General features: G+C 42.7%; 1 protein-coding gene across 1 annotated transcript in view; it reads right to left on the bottom strand.

Moving 5' to 3' along the window:
- Positions 1-394: 394 nt before the first annotated feature.
- nalcn (sodium leak channel, non-selective) overlaps positions 395-26,959 on the bottom strand; it is a 188,577-nt gene continuing 162,012 nt past the window's right edge. Inside the window, exons 39-44 of the mRNA XM_073028810.1 lie at positions 25,956-26,071; positions 20,334-20,491; positions 17,005-17,155; positions 10,976-11,125; positions 7,972-8,089; positions 395-3,637 (exon numbers count right to left, since the gene is read on the bottom strand). Of these exons, the coding sequence (XP_072884911.1) occupies positions 3,444-3,637; positions 7,972-8,089; positions 10,976-11,125; positions 17,005-17,155; positions 20,334-20,491; positions 25,956-26,071 (887 nt within the window). The 3' untranslated portion in view covers positions 395-3,443. The remainder of the gene's footprint in view (positions 3,638-7,971; positions 8,090-10,975; positions 11,126-17,004; positions 17,156-20,333; positions 20,492-25,955; positions 26,072-26,959) is intronic.

Below are 26,959 nucleotides of genomic sequence, written 5' to 3' on the forward strand. Positions count from 1 at the left end.
ATTCCTGGAAAGAGAGAGAAATGCAGTTAATGTTTCAGATCTGATGTAAGGTTATGAAGTAAAAGGTTAATATTCATCCATGCAGGGGTTGTCTGTAAGATAACAGTCAACAAACTACAAAAGCAGCCTTAAGCCTGGGAAAATACCCAGATGAACAAGGAGTCAATGCCTCATTAGAAATAATCATTGAAAACTGCCCAGTAAGCAACTTCTTGAATATATTTCAGTCAGAATCTCACAAAACCTTCTGGAATAGTAATTCCTTGCAGAGCTGACCTCATTTACATACAGTAACTCATTTACTAACACTGATCCAATTTCCTTAAAACGTTATTTGAAAGACCCACTTTAGCATAACTAGAAATTGGTAAAAACCAATCCAAATGCTACACAGTATAATAAAAACAATTAATCTTTATTGATAATATTTTGTTTAGATAAAATTGAGAGTAAAATAAATCTTCTGAAAGATAACAGACTCTTAATTATAGTAGATATTTAAACCTCTAAAATAAAAATGTATATTACCTACAGGTGATGCCTTGGCTACTGAATGCATTAACGTAGGAATGAAAGACAGTGACTAACAGTAAAACAGTTGGCAATTACTTTGCATATACTTCCGAGATTCAGAAAACATACAAGACCAGACATAGATACTTAGTAAATGCAGAACACAGTGGTGGAATTAGCAGAGCAGCTGACCGACAGTGCCAGAGGGCTGGATTTAATAGTGACCTCCAGCGCTGTCAGTGTGGGGTTTGCAAGTTCTCCCTGTCACCGTGTACGTTTCCTCTGAGTGCTCTGGCCTCCTAAACATCCCAAAGGCGTGCAGGTTAACTGGCTGCAGTAAATTGCCCTCAGTGTGTGGGCGAGGGCTAAATCTGGGGTGGGGGGAGATGATGGGAATGTGGGCAGAATTAAAACGGGATTAGTGTGAGTGGGTGTCTGGTGTGGACTCAGTGGACTGAAGGGCCTATTTCTGTGCTGTGACCAGCATATCGTATCACACGTACTGTTAGAACACAGCCTAAAGGAGGGTCCGGGTGAAATTTGTCTGTGATCTACATTAGACACTGCGTGTGTCAGCAACTGCCAGTTCTCAGTCACAATTTCACTGGCATCGACTTTGGCAGATCTCAATGTGTGTGAGAGAGTGCAGAGCGACCACTACCCAATTCTTCCTGCTCCACCGCAGCAGAACTCTTTGGAGGTGGACACTCCCTTATGTCCACCCTATCATGCATGTGCACACACAAGCATACTGTATGCACACACACACACAAGCATACTGTACGCGCACACACACACACAAGCATACTGTACGCACACACACACATAAGCATACTGTATGCACACACACACAAGCATACTGTACGCGCACACACACACACACAAGCATACTGTACGCACATACACACACACACATACAAATATTTCCTTAGCCAGGTGATGGTGCATCTGTGGAATTCATTGTCACGGATGGCTGTGGAGGCCAAGTCATTGGGTATATTTGAAGAGGAAGTTGATAGGTTCTTGAGTAATAAGGGCATCAAACGTTATGGGGAGAAGGCAACTGAATGAGGTTGGGTGGGGGGATAATAAGTCAGCCATGATGGAATGGCAGAGCAGACTCAATGGGCTGAATGGTCTTATTTACACCACAGGCAATGCAGATACGCATTTGAACCGATGTACAAACAAGCATACATTTGCACAGAGGTGCATGCACACACACTCACTCACACAAGGTACACATATATGAGATATATGGAATCTTGATGTTTGCAAAGTTGTGAAGTGGGTGGATAGGGTAGAGAGTGGAATTTTTCTCTGGAACAGACCATTGATGACTGGAGAGCAGGGCTTTAAGGTAAGGAGTAAGATGTTCAGTGTGGATTTGAGGAAGAGCTTTTCACTCAGGGAGGGGGCTGGAATCGGGAACCCACTCTCTGAGGGTGTGGTGGAAGCAGACAGTCTTAGAACATCTAAATATTAAATTCTGAGATAGGGTAGATTCCAGGGAACTTTCCCCCTTATCATAGATAGGTAAAACTAACTAACTGTAGGTTTAGGGCAATGGGGGGGGGGGGGGAAATAAGATTTAGAGAGGACTTTCTTCACTCAGGGTATGGTGAGGAGCTGGAACACACTGCCTGAGAGAGTGCTTGAAGCAGAGTTACTGACAGTGTTTAGCCAAGCAGTTGACTCAGTGTAGGGCTATCGACCAAGTGATGATGACGAGATTAATACAGATGGGTGTCCACTAGTGGACGAACTGGGCTGAACGGTCTGTTTCCATGCTGTACAATCCTACACAATCTACAAGAGACGAACTCCTGAACGGTGGAGAAGTGTTCTTGCTGAATGCTGGAAAACGGGAGCTGTACAATGAGGAATTTGATGGTCAGCAGGGAACTAATGGGCTGAAAGGTCTGGTTTCATGTTGTATCACTCTAATGACATGACGTACACATGAACAGACATGCACTCACAAACATACAGACGCGTACCATACACAAGCTGAGACCTGTCCAAAGAGAAGCACACAGACCACATACAGTGAGGTATATGTATATACACACACACACCCCTTTGTATTACCACTGACACTGCTACAAATAGGTTTCAGCTTTGATAAGAAATGCAAATTCTCTGAGATTGGGCCTGACATATCCACGTCACCTGTACACCCCTGTTACAGCACGTCAAAGGATTCAACACCAGAGGGCAGCAAAGCACACAATTCACCTCCGCACAGTGTTGTGGTGGAATCATCTGCGTCCACCCCAGGTCACTGTATGCGGGTCTCCAGGCACAGATGGTCAATCTCTCTGGATATTTCTTCCAGTGGAACCTGAGCTGGTAATCAGGGCATTAGAAATAAATTGTTTTCATTCATTCGTAGGAACATTTTGTCAGGGGCATTATGAGAATGGACACGCTGCCCAGCTAATGACAAGCGTGGGTGTGGAACAACTGGGAGCCAAAAATCTGGTTTGAAGCCTCCAGAAATCTGTTAAATCAGAGATGGAAACACTTGATCTGCAAGAACCAGCAGGTTAATGGCTGGGATGAGAGGACTGTCTCATCAGGAAAGGCCAGAGGGAGTTCAGAAGAGTGAGGGGTGAACTTACCTTGGCGCTCAGCTCAGGGGTGACCTTATTAAAACAAATCCTGGGGGACCTTGACAGGGTAGATGTTGAGATGTTTCCACTAGTGGGAGAATCTTGAACAAGGAACATTATCACAATTACGTTTAAAACTGAGGTACGTAGAAGATTTCTTTAGAAAGTATTCAGCTCTGTACTTTCATGGAAAGGGAAGAGTGACCTCCTTTTGCTCCTGTGCATCACCTGGCCCCAGTTACTGAAGTACATTGTGCATTTTATGATGGAAATACACCAGGAAAAAGGGTGGAGGTCTCACCCTGCCCCTTCCTGTTAAATATCCAACAGGTCGTCTGCACTCTCATCGCTCTCTACGGTCAGCTGTCGGGTCCACCACTTCTTCACGTCAGAGCCAGAGAAGGTGGTGTCTGACATTGGGTTCATCTTGCACATGACTGATTTGATGGCTGTCCGACCCCCGAACCGCAGGTTGACGGTGGATACCGAGTGGGTGATGGGTTTAGGAGCTGGAAAGCAAATGAAGAGAGTACATCAGGAATTGCTCCTCATCTCCAGGCCAAATTCCCTGGGGGGGGGGGGGGGGCAGCAGGGCTCACTAGCACAGTATCAGGCTGTTCAGCCCATCTACTCCCTGCTGCTGCCCCTGCACCCCAGATTCCTTCTCTTTGCTTCATCCCAACACCATATCCTTCCTCAGGAAGGTCACCAAGGTCACAATGAGGAGATATCCTGGAGAGATTGCAGGATGAGGATCCCAGGCCAGTGTGGAAAGACCGAAAACCTGGGGTTAGAATCCTTGAACCTGGAACAGTACAGCATAGTACAGGCTCTTTGACCCACAATGCTGTTGCTTTTAACCTACTCCAAGATCAATGACCGTGAACTTAAACCTGAAGGGGATTGGAAAACAACCCGAGGAGAGAGGATCATGGGGACACGACCGAGACTTACATTAATTGTAGAGCCCGCACAAGGTTTATGGGCTGAATGGCCTCTGGTGCTTTAAGAGACAGGTACTGGGGTTCCTGTGATGCTCCAAACCCATTGCCTGTCACCCCTCAGCTTGACAGTAACCCTCCACTTCCAGCTGCCCAGGAAAGGTCAAGGTTCATGAGCAATGGGATGAGGTTGCCAGAGAGCCTTATGACCCTCCCTCTCCATCTCCCTTGACCTTTACCCGAGGTCTGTGCTAATGGAGGCAGTCAAAATAAGACCTTTGGTTTAGTTTTCCTTTTTAAAGCTGCTGAATATGAAATTATCTGTCCCCTAAGAAAAGATTTAATCGCATCCCAAATAACCAAATTTGACATACCCTCAGTTGTCTTTAATTCAAAAAATAAAGAGCTTTTAGTGATTACTAACAGGATTAAAGAAATAGATAAAGTTTATTCAGTATTAACTACTGAAGATTTATATAAGGAAAGGGTGAAACTTCAAACACAGCATGATCTGCTTTTGACTTTTCCCATTGAGCAGCATCTTTTAAAATCTAAAAGTCAATTTTATATACATGGAGATAAGTCAGGTAAATTGTTGGCCACTCAACTTAAAGCAACTATGGCTAGAAGGCAGATTTTGAAAATATGAAGAACTGATAGAACTGAAACATCAGATTGTCAGGAAATTAATAAGGTATTTTTGGATTTCTACTCTAACCTTTATAAATCTGATTTTCCAGATAACACTACTTTTTTGAATAAATTCCTGCAAAGATTGAATATACCCAAAACTTCTATTCAAGATATGAATACATTAGATGCGCCTATTAAACGAAAGGAAATAGCAAGGGCTATATCCTCTTTTCAATCAGGTGAAGCTCCAAGACCGGATGGACTTACGGTAGAATTTTCACTGATTCTATATCTTCTGGGACCCTCCCGAAAACTTTCTATGAGGCATCAATTTCATTAATTCCCAAAAAAGAAAAAGATTTATCTGAATGTGCCCCTTACAGACCAATTTCCTTGTTAAATGTGGATTCTAAAATTCTTTCTAAGATTTTGGCTAACAGGCTCGAGAATATCTTACCTAAGGTTATTTCTAAGGATCAAACTAGATTTATTAAGAATAGATACTCATATTTTAATATTTGGAGATTATTGAACATTATTCATTCCTCTCCATCTAAAGAATCCAAATGTGTTGTTTCCCTTGATGCAGAGAAAGCCTTTGATAGGGTAGAATGGTCCTATTTATTCGAGGTTTTAGTAAGATTTAAATTTGGTCTAGGTTTTATTTCCTGGATTAAGCTGATCTATCAAGCTCCTATGACGGCAGTTATAACTAGCAATCCAAAATCTCCTATTTTAGGTTATACAGAGGTAGCCGGCAGGGTTGTCCTCTTAGTCCGCTGTTACTCAACCTGGCTTTACAACGTCTTGCTATTGCTCTTCGGGACTCCAACAATGTTCAAGGTATTAAGAGAGGAGATAAAGTGCATAAGGTTTCGCTGTATGCAGATGACTTGTTAGTTTATATTTCAGATCCTAAAAAATCTATTCCTGCTATGTTATCTATATTTTCTGAATTTAGTAGTTTTTCTGGATATAAATTAAATTTGCACAAAAGTGAGTTATTTCCTATGAATAACTACTTGGATCTTTTTAGCATTGCTAAAAATAACTTTACTTATCTTGGTATTAAAGCTATCAAAAATTTTAAGGACCTGTATATAACTTTCTTCCATTAATTGAGTACACGCAACAAGTACTTTCTAAATGGTCTCCTATGACATTATCATTAATTGGTCAAATTAATGCTATTAAAATGATAGTGTTACCAAAGTTTTTAATATGTATTCCAAGCAATCCCTTCTTTTGTTCCTGAACTGTTTTTCGATAGAATAGACTCTAAAATTCTATCTTACATTTGGAATAATAAAAATCCTAGATTGAGTAAACCTTTATTGCCGAAATTAAAAAAGTATGGTGGTATGGCTTTGCCAAACTTTAGCATGTATTACTGGGCAATTAATATTTGATATATTTCTTTTTGGATTAATTTCTCAGACATACATGACTGTCCTTTATGGGTGGATTTGGAGAAAAACTCGGTGAAGGGGTATTCTTTGGCCTCTTTATTGGGAGCTCCTCTTCCTTTTCAGCTTCCTAAGATTGGCAGTTGAGACCTTAATCACATTATTAAACATACATTAAGAATTTGGTTTCAGTTTCGTAGATTTTTTCAGTTGAATAATTTTGTTCTTTCTAGTAAAATCCATCTCAGTTATTTTTTTAAACCATCAATTTCCGATCAGACCTTTTTAATCTGGAAAACCAAAGGAATAGTAACTTTTTTAGACTTGTTTATGGGGGATTATTTAATGTCTTTCACTCAGTTAGTGGACAAATATGACCTATCTAATGCACATTTTTTTAGATATTTACAAATTAGGAATTTTTTTTACATAGTTTACTTCCAAATTTTCCCTCTGCTTATTTACCCAATATAATAGATACCCTTTTTCAGGTTAAACCATTTCAAAAAGGACTGATAGCTATAATTTATAAATGGCTATTGAATATGCGTATGTTTTCTAACGACAAAATTAAAGCTGCATGGGAATTGGAATTTCGAGAGTCACTCTCAGATAATCAATAGGATAAAATTTTTCATTTGGTAAATACTTCATCTATTTGTGCCCATCATTCCTTGATACAGTTCAAGGTAGTACATCGGGTGCATATGTCAAAGGATAAATTAGCCTGTACCTTTTCTAATATTAATCCTATTTGTGACAGATGTAATATTGAGGTGGCTACTTAAACACATATGTTTTGGTCTTGTGTCAAGATAGATAATTTTTGGAAAGAAGTTTTTAAAACTTTGTCAAAAGTCTTGAATTTGGATCTACAACCAAATTTACTTACAGCAATTTTTGGGATCATTCCATCGGAAGCAGGATATATTCCTGTTTCTGCTCAACGGATGATAGCTTTTACAACTTTACTGGCTAGGAGAGCCACTTTGCTTAAATGGAAGGACTCTAATCCACCTACTGCTCTTTATTGGCTTACTTCCATTATGTCATGTTTAGAGAAAATAAGAAGTTGGACATTTGATACATCCTTTAAATTTGAAGAAACTTGGTGACCTTTTATTCAATATTTTCATATGGTTCTTCCAGTTATCTTCTCGAAACGTTGGATTTGATCAGAAAGTTTCTTTTTTTTTCTTGCTTTCACTCTCAGTATGAGCTGCCCATTCCTTTTATTCCCTCTCTTTTTTTTGTTTAGTGGGGTTTTTATGTATATAAAAATAAAAGTTTCTTTATCTTTTTTCTTCTTTTCATGGAAATATAAGAGAATTGATTATCTTATTCTTTATTACATACTATTAGATTAATACTATGTACAATCTTGACGATGTTTATTTTACCTTTTATATGAATTGTTATCGATATAGATATTTGAGATAATTCTCCTCTTGTTTTTTTAATATATATGTACTTTTTTTTTATTAATAAAAAGATTGTTTAAAGAAAGAAAGACAGACCTTTGGGGATTTACTCCTGTCTGTCTGTAGGTTGATGAGGGTTGCTGGGGGACAGTCCATCCTGGGGAACACCACAGATACCAGTCTAAACATCCCTCCCTACCTTGGAATTGCTGATACCATCAAATGAAATGTCTACTGTACCCCCAGGAGTGTGATGGTACATAGTGTGGAGAACACAAGCTCCCTCTGACCAATGCGGGGTGGGGGTCATTCTAGTCCCTGAATGGACAAGGCAAGTGACAACATTTACTGGGAACACGCCACCTCTTGATCGCCTGGCTCATTTCATTGTTTTTTCTCCTGACTGTCATTATGTCAACACCCAAGAATTCCCCCAAAGTACCTGATGGGAGACGCCACTGACCAAACTTCCTCTGAGGCTTCCCGATGTCTCCAGAGTCAGTTCGATACCCACCTCGGTCTGAATGTGTGGGACTCAGCAGCTGCTGTTGACTACTGGTCTGCAGGAGAGAGGAGTGAATATTATGGATAGATAAACCACTGCTGTTAAATCACTGACTGTGAACCCCAGGAAACAGAGACTCTGGGTCTACGCTGGGGTGGACATCAATTTTTAAAAAATATTCATTTATGGGATGTGGGTACCACCAACTAAGCCAGTATTTATAGTCCATCCCTCGTTGCCCTTGAGAAGGTGGTGATGATATGCCTTCTTGAACCAGGGCAGTCCCTGAGGTGTAGGTACACCCACAGTGCTGTTAGGGAGGGAATTCCATGATTTGGACCCAGTGACAATGAAGGAACAATGATGTTTCTAAGTCAGGATGGTGAGTGACTTGGAGGGGGATTTCCAAATGGTGGTGTTTCCAGGTATTTGCTGTTCTTGTCCTTCTAGATGGAATTGGCCGTGGGTCTAGAAGGTGCTGCCTTAGGAATTTTGGTGTGTTGTTTCAGTGCATCTTGTAGATAGTACACACTGCTGCAACTGTTTGACGATGAAGGGATTGGATGCTTGTGGCAGGAGTTCCAATCAAGTGGGCTACCTTGTACGGGATGGTGTCAAACCTCTGAAGTATTGATGGAGCTGCACTCATCCAGGTGAGTGGCAAGTGTTCCATTACACTCCTGACCTGAGCCTTGTAGATGGTAGACAGGCTTTGGGGAGTCAGGACGTGAGTTACACACTGCAGGATTCCTAAACTTTGACCTGCTCTGGTAGCCATGGTGTTTATATGGCTAGACCAGTTCAGTTGCCTGTCAATGGTAACCCCCAGGATGTTGATAGTAGGGGGATCAGTGATGATGATGCCACTGAATGTCAAGGGATGATGGCTAGAGCCTCTCTTGTTGGAGATGGTCATTGCCTGGCACTTGCATGGCTCAAATGTTACTTGCCACTTGTCAGCCCAAGCCTGGATATTGTCCAGGTCCTGCTGCATTTGGGTGTGAACTGCTTCACAATATGGCACATGGCCCACCAAAAAGTTCTATTTATGGAGTACCTTAGCAAAGTGCCCCAATGTGTAATCAAAACATTCACTCCAAACCCAACAAGGCAGCTTTAGTTTGCTTGTAAGTAAGAACAAAGCTATAGTTTTAAGTTCTTGATTAGTGAGGGGGGTCAAAGGTTATGGGGAGAAGGCAGGAGATTGGGGTTAGAGGAATAATAAATCAGTCATGATTGAACGGTGGAGCAGATTCAATAGACCGAATGGCACAATTCTACTCCAATGTCTTACGGTGTAACATGGTTCTTTCTGTAGGTGTGTGTGGACACAGCAAAGTAACATGGTGTGTCTGCTTTGTGTCTGTTAGTGTCCCAGACAGCCTGTGGTATTCAGTCTAACAGCTGGCTCAACATGCAAATGCATTCTCTTGCAATAAACCTTTACCTTTATTTCCACAAAAGTACCCTTGTGAAGATGCTAGAGAAATCTAAGTTCAGATCACTCTTGATTTGCAATCTGAAACTCAAGGTGCCTGTGTGAAGCTTCCACTAATATTGACTCGGGTATCAGCTGAATCAGTGCTGAGGATTCAGGCACTGTAAACCTTTGTAAAACCACTTCTACTTGTTCCTTTTGGGCAGGATCAAGAATCAATTCATCCACATCAAGCCATGCCATACATTACTGGTGTCGCTTCTCCAGGTCAAGATTACAATATCCCACCAATCCCACTGTGGGTGGAAACCCCAAAATGAGCTCACTGACACATTATGGAAACTATTGAGATGTATCTTGAAGGAGCACAAAGGTAAGGTCCTTGCTGAGGGCAAAGCACGGACAGAGTGCTTTGCCCAATCCTGTTAAAGTGTCTTGGCCCAAAGCATTGACTCTTCATTCTTTTCAATCGATGCTGCCTGACCTGCCAAGTTCCTCCAGCATTTTCTGTGTGTTACTCAGTATGGAAACTTCCACTTTATAGTGATGTACAAGTTACTGGGAGACTGACCATTATTCACTGATGAAATTATTCAATGGCTCAGCACAGATTTTGTTTGAGTCTTTCTCAGTAATCTTAAAATTGGGGTGACCCAATTTAAAATCCATATTTTATTTTGTTCGGAAACTCATTTTCAGCTGAATTCATAAAGTTACTCAGCTTGCCACTTGATATTTAACAAGGAGAACTTCATAATGGAGAGAAGACTAGATTCTGTGCTGGGCTTGAAGGAAGATCTTACATTTTAGATTAGTTTTAGTGGAAATTTGAATTCTCGACCTTTATTTTGGACATAATTTCCCCCACATTTCAGAGTGGCAACTTTACCCAAACTTTCTTAAAGTGGTCCAGGAAGGAATAGAACTTCATATCCTATGAAGACATTTTCAAGGAAGGTGTTGATTAAAGACTGAGTTACTCCTACATGATGTTAAAACCCTTTCCACACCTGTGATCTCCACCACCATGCAGGACAAGGGCAGTAGGTGAAGGAGGAATACCCTCAGCTTTAGCTCTGAGCTGTACACCACCTCCACAACTTCTTCACTCTTTCCTGGTCTGCATCCTGGAATCCCTCCCAAACAGCACTGTAGGACTTCTTTCACCAGAAGCACTGCAAAAGTTCAAGGTGATTGCTCACCCCCACCTTCTCAAAAGCAAGAAATGCCAAAATATCAGAAGTGACTGTGTGACAACTTGTCCCTCAAGACCCCTTTAAGTCTCTCCGCTCTCACCTTAAACCTGCGCCCACTATTTTGTGAGCCCCTAACCCTGTGACCATCCATCTTACCTCTGCTCCTTATGATTTTTTGTAACTTTGCAAGGTCAAGGTCACCCCTTCCAGGGAAAACAATTCCTGCGTACAGAATCTCTCTACAACTCAATGTTCTGAAACCACGCCCACCCCGCCTCTGTCTGAGTGAGTACATTGAAGGACCCACCTCTGGCTGGACCTCACTGTCCTGGTTGCTGGCGAGCATCTCCTCGCTGGCTTGTGTAGTCTCGATGCTGGGGGGGATGAGAAACCTGCTCAGCTCCTGCTGCTGACTCTCCCGTAGGCTGTGGATGATGCTGCACGACTGTTGCTGCTTCTGGATTCAGTGGACAACAGCTGTTCAGTCAGGAGAAATGGTGTTCCCTGCAGATCCCCGCACACCTCCTCCCCTCCTCCCCTACCAGGACAGCCCAGAGTGGCCTCTGATGGAATGCTGGAAACTATGCTCAGGGCGTTGGTGGACAGCATGCTCCCACAAAGAGTGACGGGCATTGGTGCGGTTCAGGGAAATCTACCCCCTTCCCTGCAAGCCAACTGATCTCTCCAGGGTGGGAGTACTGCACTGGCATGGGTCAGGCATTCAGCTGAGCCACTCAGGCAGATGCAAAAGGTCAACAAACCATCTGCTGGAGGGGCAAAGCATAATTCCAAGAGATTCTGCAGATGCTGGAAATCCAGAATTACACATAAAAAATGCTGTGTGACGTTTCAGGCCAAGACCATTCCTGAAGAAGGGTTTCAGCTTGAAACGTTGAATATTTACTCCTCCCGAAAGATAATGCCTGACCTGCTGAGTTCCCCCAGCATTTTGTGTGTGTTGACCTGCTAGAGGAACTCAGCAGGTTTAGCAGCATGTATAGGAGGAAAGGAGCTGTTAATGTTTCTGGTTGAAACCGTGTCTCAGGACAGTTCCTCCAACAGATGGTTTGTCAATTCGGATTCCAGCTTCTGCCATCTCAAGTGTTTCCAGGTGTAAAAGGTCCCCTGGTATTCCTCTGAGGAAAAGGTACTGAATGTTTTCCCATCTTCCAGCCAACATTTAACACTAACTTATACTAGTAATAATAAAGGTGATTATGTCACAGCGTGACCCTCTAAGGCCACAGGGTGATGTTGCTGTGTTAGTGAAATGGGCTGAGAAAAGGCAAATGGAGTTTAATCCTGATAAATGTGAGATGATGGAATCTGGAAACACAAATGAGACCAGGACATATACTATTACTGGTGGGTTCCCAGGAACTACTAAACAGAGGGACCTTGTGAGTCCAAAGATTTTTGAAAGTGGCAGTGCAGATCAATAATTTGGTTAAGAAGGCATATGGGACACTGATCTTCATCAGTCAGAGCAATAAATACAAGGGCAAGAAGGTTATATTCCAACTTTATAAAATCTTGGTCAGACCTCAGCTAGAGTCCCGTGTGCAGTTCCGGTCAGCACACTATAGGAAGGGTGTAATAGCACTGGAGATTGTGCAGAGGAGATTCACCAGAATGCTGTCTGGATGGAACAGTTCAGTGATGAGGAGGGATTAGAAAAGACTTGATCTGTTCCCCCTAGAGTGGAGGCACTTAAGAGGAGACATGACTGAGGAGTATAAAATGATGCGGATAGCACAGAGAGGCAATTTAGAGGAGATCCGAGAGCGAATGTCTTCACACAGAGAATAGTGAGAACATGGAATACACTGCTGGAGTGAGTGAGGGATGTCCAGATGAACACTGGATTCACAGGTAGTCACACCTAGGCTGCTGGAAGCAGGTCGTTGGGTGACAGTCCGACGGGGGAAAGTGAAGGAGAGTAGACAGGTAGTGCAGAGCACCCCTGTAGCCATTCCCCTGAATAATAAGTTTACCGTCCTGGATGCTGTTGGTGAGGATGACCGACCAGGTGTGAGCCACGGTGGCAGGGCCTCTGGCACTGAGTCTGACCCTGTGGTGCAGAAGGATGGGACGGAGAAGAGGAGAGCTGTCATCATTGGAGACTCTATAGTCAGGGGAGCAGACAGGAGATTTTGTGGACGTGAGAAGGAAACCTGCATGGTTTGTTGCCTCCCGGGTGCCAGGGTCCGGGATGTCTCTGACCGGGTGCATGACATCCTGGTATGAGAGGGAAAGCAACCAGAAGTCGTGATACATGTTGGGACCAACGACATAGGCAGGAAGAGGGATGAGGTCCTGAAGTGTGAGTTTCGGGAACTAGGCAGAAGGCTGAAGAACAGGACCTCAAGGGTGGCGTTCTCAGGATTGCTGCCAGTACTACGTGATAGTGATGGTAAGAATTGGAGGAGATGGCAGTTGAATGCGTGGCTGAGGAGTTGGTGCAGGGGGCAGGGTTTTAGATTTTTGTACCATTGGGATCTCTTCTGGGAAGGTGGGACCAGTACAGATCGGATAGGTTGCACCTGAACTCGAGGGGGAGCAATATCCTTGCTGGTAGGTTTGCTAGCATGGTTCGGGAGGGTTTAAACTAATTTGCAAGGGGGATGGGACCTGGAGCGATAGAGCAGTGAAAGAAGTGCATGGAGTAAAGCCAGATCTAACATATAGAGAGGCTTTGAGGAAAGAGCAGCAGAATAAAGGGTGTAAAGGTAGTAAGGTAGAAGAGCTAAAGTGTGTGTACTTCAATGCAAGAAGCATCAGGAACAAAGGTGATGAACTGAGAGCTTGGATACATACATAGAATTATGATGTAGTGGCCATTACGGAGACTTGGCTGGCACCAGGGCAGGAATGGATTCTCAATATTCCTGGATTTCAGTGCTTTAAAAGGGATAGAGAGGGGGGGAAAGGGGAGGAGGGGTGACATTACTGGTCAGGGATACTATTACAGCTGCAGAAAGGGTGGGTAATGTAGCGCGATCCTCTTTTGAGTCAGTATGGGTGGAAGTCAGGAACAGGAAGGGAGCAGTTACTCTAGTGGGGGTATTCTATAGGCCCCCTGGTAGCAGCAGAGATACCAAGGAGCAGATTGGGAGGCAGATTTTGGAAAGGTGCAAAAATAACAGGGTTGTTATCATGGGTGACTTTAATTTCCCTAATAGTGATTGGCACTTGATTAGTTCCAAGGGTTTAGTTGGGGCAGAGTTTGTTAAGTGTGTCCAGGACGGATTCCTGTCACAGTATGTTGACTGGCCGACTAGGGGGAATGCCAAAATAGATCTAGTATTAGGTAATGAACCGGATCAGGTCACAGATCTGTCAGTGGGTGAGCATCTGGGGGACAGTGACCACCGCTCCCTGACCTTTAGCATTATCATGGAAAAGGATAGAATCAGAGAGGACAGGAAAATTTTTAATTGGGGAAGGGCAAATTATGAGGCTATAAGGCTAGAACTTGTGGGTGTGAATTGGGATGATGTTTTTGCAGGGAAACGTACTATGGACATGTGGTTGATGTTTAGGGATATCTTGCAGGATGTTAGGGATAAATTTGTCCCGGTGAGGAAGATAAAAAATGGTAGAGTGAAGGAACCATGGGTGACAAGTGAAGTGGAAAATCTAGTCAGGTGGAAGAAGGCAGCATACATGAGGTTTAGGAAGCAAGGATCAGATGGGTCTATTGAGGAATATAGGGTAGCAAGAAAAGTGCTTAAGAAGGGGCTGAGAAGAGCAAGAAGGGGGCATGAGAAGGCCTTGGCGAGTAGGGTAAGGAAAACGCCAAGGCATTCTTCAATTATGTGAAGAGCAAAAGGATGACAGGAGTGAAGGTAGGACCGATTAGAGATAAAAGTGGGAAGATGTGCCTGGAGGCTGTGGAAGTGAGTGAGGTTCTCAATGAATACTTCTCTTCGATATTCACCAATGAGAGGGAACTTGATGACGGTGAGGACGAGTGAGGTTGATGTTCTGGAGAACGTCGATATTAAGGGAGAGGAGGTGTTGGAGTTGTTAAAATACATTAGAACGGAGAAGTCCCTGGAGCCTGACGGAATACTTCCCAGGCTGCTCCATGAGGCAAGGGAAAAGATTGCTGAACCTCTGGCTAGGATCTTCATGTCCTCGTTGTCCATGGGAATGGTACTGGAGGATTGGAGGAAGGCGAATGTTGTCCCCTTCTTCAAAAAAGGTAGTAGGGATAGTTCAGGTAATTATAGACCAGTGAGCCTTACGTCTGTGGTGGGAAAGCTGTTGGAAGAGATTCTTAGAGATAGGATCTATGGGCATTTAGAGAATCATGGTCTGATCAGGGACAGTCAGCATGGCTTTGTGAAGGGCAGATTGTGCCTAACAAGCCTGATAGAGTTCTTTGAGGAGGTGACCAGGCATATAGATGAGGGTAGTGCAGTGGATGTGATCTACATGGATTTTAGTAAGGCATTTGACAAGGTTCCACACGGTAGGCTTATTCAGAAAGTCAGAAGGCATGGGATCCAGGGAAGTTTGGCCAGGTGGATTCAGAATTGGCTTGCCTGCAGAAGGCAGAGGGTCGTGGTGAAGGGAGTACATTCAGATTGGAGGGTTGTGACTAGTGGTATCCCACAAGGATCTGTTCTGGGACCTCTACTTTTTGTGATTTTTATTAACGACCTGGATGAGGGGGTAGAAGGGTGAGTTGGCAAGTTTGCAGATGACACAAAGGTTGGTGGTGTTGTAGATAGTGTAGAGGATTGTCAAAGATTGCAGAGAGACATTGATAGGATGCAGAAGTGGTCTGAGAAATGGCAAATGGAGTTCAACCCGGAGAAGTGTGAGGTGGTACACTTTAGAAGGACAAACTCCAAGGCAGAGTACAAAATAAATGGCAGGATACTTGGTAGCGTGGAGGAGCAGAGGGATCTGGGGGTACACGTCCACAGATCCCTGAAAGTTGCCTCACAGGTAGATAGGGTAGTTAAGAAAGCTTATGGGGTGTTATCTTTCATAAGTCGAGGAATAGAGTTTAAGAGACGTGATGTAATGATGCAGCTCTATAAAACTCTAGTTAGGCCACACTTGGAGTACTGTGTCCAGTTCTGGTTGCCTCAGTATAGGAAGGATGTGGAAGCATTGGAAAGGGTACAGAGGAGATTTACCAGGATGCTGCCTGGTTTAGAGAGTATGGATTATGATCAGAGATTAAGGGAGCTGGGGCTTTACTCTTTGGAGAGGAGGTGGATGAGAGGAGACATGATAGAGGTGTACAAGATATTAAGAGGAATAGACAGAGTAGACAGCCAGCGCCTCTTCCCCAGGGCATCACTGCTCAGTACAAGAGGACATGGCTTTAAGGTAAGGGGAGGGAAGTTCAAGGGGGATATTAAAGGAAGGTTTTTCACTCAGAGAGTGGTTGTTGCGTGGAATGCACTGCCTGAGTCAGTGGTGGAGGCAGATAGACTAGTGAAGTTTAAGAGACTACTAGACAGGTATATGGAGGAATTTATGGTGGGGGGTTATATGGGAGGCAGGGTTTGAGGGACAGCACAACATTGTGGGCCGAAGGGCCTGTAATGTTCTGTACTATTCTATGTTCTATGTTCACCCAGACATAGAAGGCTACGAGCCAAGTGCTGGAAGGTGTGATTAATATGGATAGGTGTCCACTGGTCAGTATGAGTATGGAGGGCTGAATGGCCTGTTTGCACGTTGAGTGACTCTATGACATGGATATCATCTCCCTGTTAATAAACTGGATGTAGCATCTTAACATTTCAAGAGTACGTCACTTGTATTAAGATGGGAATACATATTAAACAATACTAATGCACTAAGTAGGTGCCATATTAGTGTAACAGCTAGTGTAATGCTTTTCAGTGTCAGTAACTGGGGTTCAATTTCCGCCCCTGTCTGGAAGCAGTTTGCACGCTATCCCTGGGACAATGTGGGTTTCACCCAGGTGTTCCAATTTCCATCCACATTCCAAAGGTATACAGGTTAGGGTAAGTAATTTGTGGGCATGCTATGTTAGCACCGGAAGAATAGTGACCCTTGCAGGCTGCCCCCAGCACAATCCTCGGATTCTGTCGGTTATTGATGCAAATGAAGCATTCATTCTATCTTTCAACGTCCATGTGACAAACTAAACAAGTGTTTAGATTACACCTTCTGTTGTAGCACGGGGAGCAGAACCGGTCACAGTAACATATGAGTGGTCTTACCACGGCTCAGTGTGAAGGGGCTCCTGTTCAATGATTTCCTAGTACAGTGGGACAGAGACAAGGGTATTTTATAGGGAGGATAGTGTGGAGAGGGGAGGGAAGGAAGAAATGAGTTACTTACTGCTCTGATGCGCTTCAGACATTTTTTCAGCCACATTCGTATTGTTTGCTTGGCCACTTCTTCCTCAATGGTGTATTCCAGCTGCTCCCTGGCCAGTAGTTCCTCCAGCTGAAGGCTCTTTCTGATGTCCACTGATCTGTAGGAAAGCATGCTGAACAGAGACAAGGGAGGCTGGTTTATTACTCACATAAATTATTACATCAAGTTTCAGCAAACTTTGTGGAAAGCGGAATTACTTGGTACAGCTGATGTTTTAAATGCAAACTGATGGCTAATTTGTGAAGCCAGGATGGTTTGATTGTGATAGGGTCCCTTCGTGCAGAGGGTTCTTTTCTTTTTCCAATATTTTTATTAAATTCCATACACACAAATACAGAATTCATAAGGATACTTATTATAAATCAAAATAAGATAGCACAAAATGCACTATATAAAAATACAATCATGGTATTCCATATTCATAATCAAATCAAATAAACTGAATTATGAAATACAATAATATCGTTAATTATATTATTAAAAAAATCTACACCACTACCAAGACAAAGCTAGTTGGTAAAAAAAAAACAAGAGGAAAAGAAGAGTAGTTTACCATACAGTGTTTTATAATAATATTCAGATCTATATTTTAATAACAATAACAATTCAAAGATTTTAAAAATAGTTCAGAAAGGGTCCCCATAGCGTTTGTAAATCTTGGTTAGAATCAGAAATCGAACAACGAATCTTCTCTAAATTTAAACATGACATAACATTGCATACCATTGAGCATGTGTTGGGAGGGGGGGGACCTCATTCCATTTAAGCAAGATCGCCCTCCTAGCCATAAGAGAAATAAAAGCCAGTACCCACAAATGAGAAGGCTCCAAAATTATAGCTCTTTCCTCAATGATACCAAATAAGGCAATCAAAGGATTGGGCTTAAAATTAACTTTAAAAAGTACAGAAAAAGTTTGGAATACATCTTTCCAATATTTTCAAGGTTCAAACATGACCAAAACATATGAATTAACAAAGCCTCTCCATTATTACATCTGTCACAATAAGGAGATATATCTGCAAAAAAATGAGAGAGCTTGCCTTTAGACATATGAGCCCTATGTACCACTTTAAATTGTAGGAGGGAATGATGAGCACATAATGATGAAGAATTAACCATTTTGAAAATAGCCCTCCAGGTCTCATCAGATAATGAAGTCTGTAAATCCTTTTCCCAATCTTTTTTAATTTTGTCTAGAGCAGCCATTCTCAATCCCAGCAACAGACCATAAACATAAGATATTGAGCCATTATCCAAAGGTTTCAAATTAAAAATTACATCTATTATGTTCTTATCCAGGCTAGTAGGAAATGTATGTAGCTTAGATCTTAAAAAAATCTCTAATCTGTAGATATCGAAAGAAGTGGGTATTTGATAGGTTATATTTCATTAGAGCTGCTCAAAAGAAGAGAGTCCCTCCAACAAACAGATCCTGAAATCGTTCAATGCCTAATCTATCCCATTCTCTAAAAAACAGATCGGTCGTAGATGGTTTAAAAAAATTAGAAAAAATAGGACCAGAAAGGGAAAATCTCAATAAACCGAAATGTTTCCTAAACTGTAGCCAGATCCTCAAAGTGTGTTTAACCACCAAACTGTCAGTTAATTTATTTAAAGATAAAGGAAGAGAGGATCCAAGAAGAGAAATAATAGAAAATTTAAGAAGAGTTGGCTTCCAAAAAGACCCATATTGGACAATCCTTATGATTAATATAACCAGAACGTAAGATTTTGTATGTTAATTGCCCAATAATATAACCTAAAATTGGGTAGAGCAAGGCCTCCATTCTTTTTAGTTTTTTGAAGGTGGGCTTTACTTAATCGGGGTTTTCTGTTCTTTCATATATAGGAAGAAAGAATCGAATCTAAAGAATCAAAAAAAGACTTCGGAATAAAAACAGGTATGGCTTGAAAAAGGTATATAAATTTAGGTAAAATATTAATTTTAATAGAATTAATTCGACCAATCAATGAGAAAGAGAGAGGTGACCAATTAGGAGGTGACTTTTTCAAATAATTCATTAAGGTTAGAAAATTTTCTTTGAATACATCTTTATAATTCTTAGTGATTGTTACACCCAAATATGTAAATTGCTTTCTTACAATTTTAAAAGGAAGGTTAATATTGGTTGGTATCAAATTACTTAAAAGAAACAATTCACTCTTATGTAAATTCAATTTATATCCTGAAAACTGACTAAAAGTGCAGAGGGTTAAGGTGATTTAAGATGATTAAAAGGTATGAGAGGGTTGGTGGGAGGGGGAAGAGGGGAGAGAAATGAGAGGGGGAAAGAAGGGGAGAGAGAGAGAGGGAGTGAGGGAGAGCAGGGATGAGGAGGGTGTGGGAGGGGGAGGTGGAGCTGGAGGAGGTGGGGGTGGGAGAGGGAGGTGAGAGGTAGGAGGTGGAGTTGGAGGGGGAGGTGGAGAGGAAGGGTGAGGCGGAGAGTGGAAGTGGGAGAGGGAGAAGGAAGGAAATTTTCTCCAACTGATGGATGGGACCAAGGACAAAGGGGGACAAAATTTGAGTTTAGCTGTTCAAGGAGGACATCAGACAGTTCAGATCCTTCTCACACTGACAGTAATTGTGTGTGTGTGTGTGTGTGTGTGTGTGTGTGTGTGTGTGTGTGTGTGTGTGTGTGTGTGTGTGTGTGTGTGTGTGTGTGTGTGTGTGTGTGTGTGTGTGTGTGTGTGTGTGTGTGTGTGTGTGTGTGTGTGCGCGCGTGCGCGCGCTGGTCTGAAGTTATCTCCTCCTAAAGATCCGCTATCTTAGACAGTTCACAGGAAGTTTAAACGGAAACCATGGATTATTGTTAGGGGAGTGGAGTAATGGGCGTGTAAAAACAAGGGTGGAGAGAGCCAGATCAGCCTAGGACCATGTTGGTTGATGGAACAGGATAGGGTGGATTGATCTCACTCTGTCGGGATGCTGTGCAATAGGGATATGAGTCATATCACCTCTGCTGCAATAGATGAGTCGGACTGAAGGTTCTGTTTCCATGTTGAATACTTTTCTAATCCTGGAGGGGAACCTGCAGATGTTTGTGCTTCCAGACACCCGATACTCATCTTGGTGACAGAGCTGATGGGTTTGTGAGCAGCTGACAGTCACCTGGGCGAGGAACTGCAGAGCACTTTTGTCAGTGTTTGTCCAATCCAAACCCATCCACAATTCTGATGCCTACTGAGTCATTCCTTAACCTTTTTCCTCCTGGGAGACTGCCCAGACTCCTCTGATGTCAATGGACTGACACCGTGGTGCAGTGAGTTAGAGAGAAGCCTCCTGCTGTACCTGAGGACATCATGAAATGTGACATCTCCGCCATTATGCAGCCTCTCCATCTCGTAGCACATGTGCTTGAACAATAGCTTGTCCTTGTCCAGGTCCACTTCCAACCGCCCACGTAGCAAGCGAAGCAAGAACTTGACGCGGGAAGTTGGGATAGCACCCTGTGGAGCAAGGGACAGGTAACCAGGTCACCATTAACTCAGCCAGTGTGAACCTGTGTTTACAAAACTGCTCCACGTTGCCTAGCCAGCCTCTATAGGCACACCACCCGGCTCCTCCCTTTGCAGTTTACCTCCTGCAGAAACCCCCATCTCAGTGTTTACCCATGGTCAGACTATGACTGGGGGACCACTTTGTCAAGAACCTTTGTTCAGTCTGCTGCAAAAGACAGGATATCCCAGTCACTAGTCTTTCCAATTTGACTTTCCATTCCGATTCTGACATGTTGTTCCATCCCTTGCTATCACGATGAGGCCAAATGCAAGTTGTAAGATTCTGTATATTCCGTATGGGCAGCCTCTCAGCTGATGGCATGAACATCAAGTCCTCCAGCTGCCAGTAATTTCTTCCTTCCCCAACTTCCTTCTTCCTTCCATTCACCATTCTGGTTCCTCATTCATCCCTTCTCCTCACCTCAGAATCAGAATCAGGTTCGTTATCACAGGCATGTGTCGTGAAATCTAATTTAGCAGCAGCGGTTCAGTGCCATACATAATACAAATGGATGGCAGAGGGGAAGAAGCTGGTTCCTGAATTGCTGAGTGTGTGCCTTCAGGCTTCTGTACCTCCTACCTGATGGTTAAAATGAGAAAAGGGCATGCCCTGGGTGCTGGAGGTCCTAAATAATGGACACTGTTTTCTGAGACATCGCTCCTTGAAGATGTCCTGGGTACTTTGTAGGCTAGTACCCAAGATGCCCTAAATTTACGACTCTCTGCAGCTTCTTTCAGTCCTGTGCAGCAGCCCCTCATACCAGACAGTGATGCAGCCTGTCAGAATGCTCTCCATGGTACATCTATAGAAGATTTTGAGTGTTTTTGTTGAATCTATTCAAACTCCTAATGAAGTATAGTCATTGTCTTGCCTTCTTTATAGCTGCATTGCTATGTAGGGACCAGTTCAGATCCCCAGAGATCTTGACATTCAGGAACTTGAAGCTGCTCACTCTCTCCACTTCTGTTCCCTCTATGAGGATTGGTATGTATTCCTTCGTCTTACCCTTCCTGAAGTGCACAATCAGCTCTTTCATCTTACTGACGTTGAGTGCCAGGTTGTTGCTGTGACACCTCTCTACTAGTCGGTATATCGCACTCCTGTACACCCTCCCGTCTCCATCCAGCAAAAACCTTGCACTCAATGTCAGTATGACCAAGGAATTAATTGTGGACTCCAGGAAGGGCAAGTCAAGGGAGCACACACTAGTCTTCAATGAGGGACAGGAATGGAAAGGGTGAGCAGTTTCATCAACATCCCTGAGGATTTATCCTGGTTCCAACACATTGACGTAATTAGAAAGAAGGCTCGACAGTAGCTATCTTTCTTTAGGAGTTTGAGCAGACTTGATATGTCACCAAAGTCACTTGAAAATTTCTTAGGTTCCTAAGGTTATCATAGCCGGGGTGGTAGGATATGTTCCCACTACCTGTAAAGTGTTCCAAATGGCACGCAACTCTGACAACCAAGTCCAGCTCTTGGCCTTCACGTGTGGCCCGGCTGAACTGTTTCTACTGACAAGAGAAGGGGCAAAGACAGACCACTGGTGCCTCAAAACCAGTTGCTTCAGGCAGATGGGGCTCGTCAGCTTTGGACGGCAGCCCACCTAAGAGAAGGAAAACTCTGATTTTAAACGTCCGCTGCCTTGCAGCCATACCCACGCATGGGAAAGGTTTCGGGAGTAAACCCTGAGGAAGAAATCTGGAGCCAGGGTCCCTAAGGCAGTTTGATGTTGTTTACAACTTCACTCTGGCAACCTCTGTGACAACACGGGTGCTAAGCTGTATAAGTGCTTGCTGTCCCCTCGGACTACATCAGTAACGTGGAGAGGAGGAACCCGTTGCATGGGCAACAGCCAGTTTTTCAAATCTTCCTGTCCAGGGTTGCAACCTAGAGAGGTCACAGTCCACCAGAGGTGCAAGCCCATGATCCCCTGGGATTGATGGCTGCCTACTACCATGGAGAGAATTCTAAGTGGTTGTATCACCATCCAGCATGGAGAGGCCACTGCACAGGACTGGAAAAAGCTGCACACTCAGCCAGCTTCATCATGGCCACTGGCCTCCCCAGCACTCAGGACACCTTTAAAAGTTGATGCCTCCAAAAGGCAGCATCCATCATTAAGGATCCCCTTCACCCAGGACATGCCCCCTTCTCATTGCTACAATCAAGGAGGTGGTACAGCTGCCTGAAGACACATAGGAACAGCTTCTTCCCCTCCGCCATCAGATTTTTGAACGGGCACTGAATCCATGAACACTACCTCAGTATTTGTTTTTCCTCTCTTTTTGCACTACTTATTTCATTTCATTTTTAATATATACTTCTTTCTTATTATAATTTATAGTTTCATTATTATTATTATGTACTGCTGCAGCAAAACAACAAATTTCACAACATATGCCAGTGATATTAAACCTGATTCTGATTATCCTCTCTGTTACTTCATGAGAACATTAAACCTCCCTTCCAAACTTTCCAATCCATTCTGACAGTTCACACTGTATATTTTTCATTTGTGCTTGTTAGTACTGACTTTTTAACCTACTCCACAATCAATCTAACCCTTCCCTTCTACGTAGTCCTCCACTTTTCTTTCACCCACGTACCTAAGATCATCTTAAATGTCCCAGATGTATCTGCCTCCACCAGCACCCCAGCAGTACATTGCAGATCTCTGTGTAAAAAACCTAGCTCTGGCAGTTCCCCCTAAACCTTCCCCCTCTCACCTTAAAAGGATGTTCTCTAGTATTAGCTATTTTCATCCTGGGAAAGAAAGATGCTGGCTATCCACTCTGTCTATGCTTCTTTGTAATGGTGGCATGGCAGCATAATGGTTAGCACAATGCTTCAGAGTACCAGCGGCCTGGGTTCAATTCCTGCCGCTGTCTGTAAGAGCTCGTGCGTTCTCCCTGTGACCATGTGAGTTTCATCCGAATACTCTGGTTTCCTCCCACAGTCTGAAGATGTACCAGTTGGTTGGTTAATTAGTCATTATAAATTATTCTGGTTTGGTTTAAATCAGGGATTGCTGGGTGGTGCAGTTCAAAGGGCAAGAAGGGCCTGTATCCCAATAAATAAATAAACAACTTTATACACCTTTTTTATGTCACCCCTTATCTTCCTTTGCTCCAAAGAGAAAAGCTCTAGGTTCTTCGGAAGACATGTCACAATCAGTTTCCCCGTTCCACATTTATTTACCACAGAAGCAATTTACATCAATCAACCTATCACTGTTGGGATGTGGAAGGAAACTAAAGCATGCAGATGAAATCCACAACAGACTGAATGTGTACACTTCACACATATAGTACCTGAGCTCAGATTTTAACCAAGGTTTCTATTAGCTGTACTAATTACATTTATCTTCTTATTCCCCCAAACACATGGTTCTCCGATATTTCTGACTCTTTTGTTTCTGACAGACACAAACAATTTGTTTTCCATATTGTTTTCATATACAGTACTGTGCAAAAGTCTAGGGTGCAAAGACTTTTGCACAGCATTTAGTAATTTTATGTATTGTACTGTACTACTGCTGCTGCAAAAAACTAATTTCGTCACATATGTGAGTTATGATAAATCAGATTCTGATATAAGTCTCTATTGTGGAATGAGGGTGGGCAGGGGGCAGTAAGAGGGGAGTACTGGTTGGGGAAAGGGAGAGGGAAGGGAGCGGGAAGCACCAGAGAGATATTCTGTAATGATCAATAAACCAGTTGTTTGGAATCAAATAACTTTGCCTGGTATCTCAGGGCTGCGTGTGTCTGCACCTGCACCACTCCAGCTCGCTCTCCCACCCCCTACCCTTCGCACTCCTTCTCCACCACTTGTTTCATACCCTTCCCATGGCGCCCCACTCTCACTATTCTTAACATCCTTTGCTCCCCCAGATTTACAAACTTGTTCTCTATTCCACGTTGACAAATACAATACTGTGCAAAAGTCTTATAGATAGCTAGGGTGCCTAAGACTTTGTTCAGTCCTGTAATTCCTTCTGAAACAAAAACAACATTTTCCCGACATTTTCAGTTTTAATTTCAAATTTCCAACATTTTTCCCCCATTTTCACAAGTTCTCCCAGCACAGTCTGACAGGTCCCACATTAAACTTTGATAATCTCTTCCTGATTATACATCAAAACAATATTACAGGCTATTCCCAGTTACAAACACTTGACTTACAGACACCCCCATATATGAGTCAGTTTCTAAATAATATTAAATTCAAAATTGCAATGTACACATATACACTCAGTGTTATGAACAAGTTTCCTCTCTCTCCACTTTTAGTAATTGTTCTCTCTTATCAGCCTTATATTGCCACTCATTACAATATTATGGAAGAATGGTTACCATATCATGGGATTTTTGCGTATTTTTTGATGTATGGACAAAATACCAGATATCTGTGAAAACAGAACCTATTTGTTACCTGGGATGCCTCCACATGGTTTGTCTCTCTTTGCTGGATCAATCACAACTTTGTCTAGTGTTGAGTCCTGAAGTCTTAAAAGACTTTACTTCTTTCCTTTTTATGTGCCTTTACCCTAGACTTTTAACTTGTTTTGTTAGCTGTGGTTGGTCTATTTTTCTCACTGTTTACAAAAGGATACATTTGCTCTAAATGACGTGTTAATTCCTTAAAAGTTGCTGTTGCTGGCTTACTAATAAACCTTTTAATATTTTCCAAACCACCTCCTGTCTTGCATCTTCATAGTTTACTTTGTTTGGGATTAAGAACCTGACTTCAAACCAAACTAGATCAATTCCAATATCCCTGAACCACTCTTTTCATTAAACCTAGAGTGGTCTGGTTCAATATACTGATCCAGTAAACCATCTCTCACTTAATCGATGAACTCATTCCCTGCACCCTTATGATACTTCCTCCGGGCTGCCCAGTCTATAACTAGATTATCATTGCACACACAGCAGTGGGCACTGACCACTGTGATCAATCACTGCATGGTCATTAATGGCTACTGCACCGTGCTTCAGCAACACCCACAGGTTTATACTTACAAGTTCCACAAGCAAAATATTATTCCATACATCTTGGCATCATTATAGCTACCCGTGAATCCTTCTTCACTCCAACTTTCTCTCTTTGTTCCACATCAAAGAAAATAGAGCAATACAGCAGGAACTGACCCTTCGGCCCATGATGCTGTGAAGTAATAATTAAATGTCTAACTAAACAAATCCCTTCTGCCTGCTGTATCTCCTCCATTCACTGCAATTTCACATGTCTAAGAGCCTCTGAAATGCCTCTGTCACATCTGCCTCCATCCCCTCTCACCCTTTAGTGAATATCCTGAAGAGTACATCAGCATTTATACTCCTTGATACTTTAACCATTAGCTTTCTTGGTTGCTATTAGCTTTAATCGCTATCCCTCTTGGTCACCTACCTCTCTCTTGTCATCAACCATGTTCCAAATGATTTGGAAGTGACGAAGATCGTTGTAGCTCAGGAGTTGATCCTCCTCGGTGGAGTAAAAGAGTGAGAAGTTTTCCACAATGATAGCTGATGAAAAGAAGTTCAGAAAGTTCCATCATGGAAGGTGTGGCAAAAGCATGCCCTGAGCCCAATACATTCCTGTATGATAAATGGTCCCACACGAGGTGGCAGCTGTAGCTCAATGAGTCACACGCACTATCCTGAACACAAGAGATAATGAGGTCCTGAACTGAAAACTTGAGGTAACCATGTAATTTTGAGCAAATGCCACTCTGATGGAGAGGCAATCTTTTGTATCAGATTATAAAAGCTCAAAATATTCTACTTAGTGGCTTGGGAAAGATGGGAGGAGCCTTTGCAGCCTTGTGCAAAAACATTTACTAGTCAATTGACAACACAAAGAAGAGAAGTTGGCTCTTTGTGTGAGCTTGCTATGCACATACTGGCTGCTATACTTCCAGATGTAAGTGCAATATAAAACTACTAATTTCACTGTAAAATATTGTGATATCTTGAAAGCAAAGTGCAAATCTTCTTTTTTGTGACAGAGATTCTGGTTGCCTTCCTATAACGAGGTAATCCGAGCTGAACACCCAGAAGCAGAATCAGGTTTAGAATCACTGACGTATGTCGTGACATTTGTTATTATGTGGTAGCAGTACAGTGCAATACATAAAATAAAAATTGTAAATTAAAGTCTGTGTGTATGTATATATATATATATATAAAATAAAGTTAATTTAAATAAGTAGTGCAAAAAGAGAGAAAAATAGTAAGTTTGTGTTCATGGGTTCAATGTCCTTTCAAAAATTTGATGGCAGAGGGTAAGAAGCTATTCCTGAATCATTGAGTGTGTGCCTTAAAGCTTCTGTACCTCCTCTCTGGTGGAAGCAATGAGAAGAGGGCATGTCCTGGGTGATAGGAGTCCTTAATGATGGATGCTATCTTTGAAGA

The sequence above is a fragment of the Hemitrygon akajei genome, chromosome 2, assembly GCF_048418815.1.
Source record: "Hemitrygon akajei chromosome 2, sHemAka1.3, whole genome shotgun sequence".
NCBI classification, from domain to species: Eukaryota; Metazoa; Chordata; class Chondrichthyes; order Myliobatiformes; family Dasyatidae; genus Hemitrygon; species Hemitrygon akajei.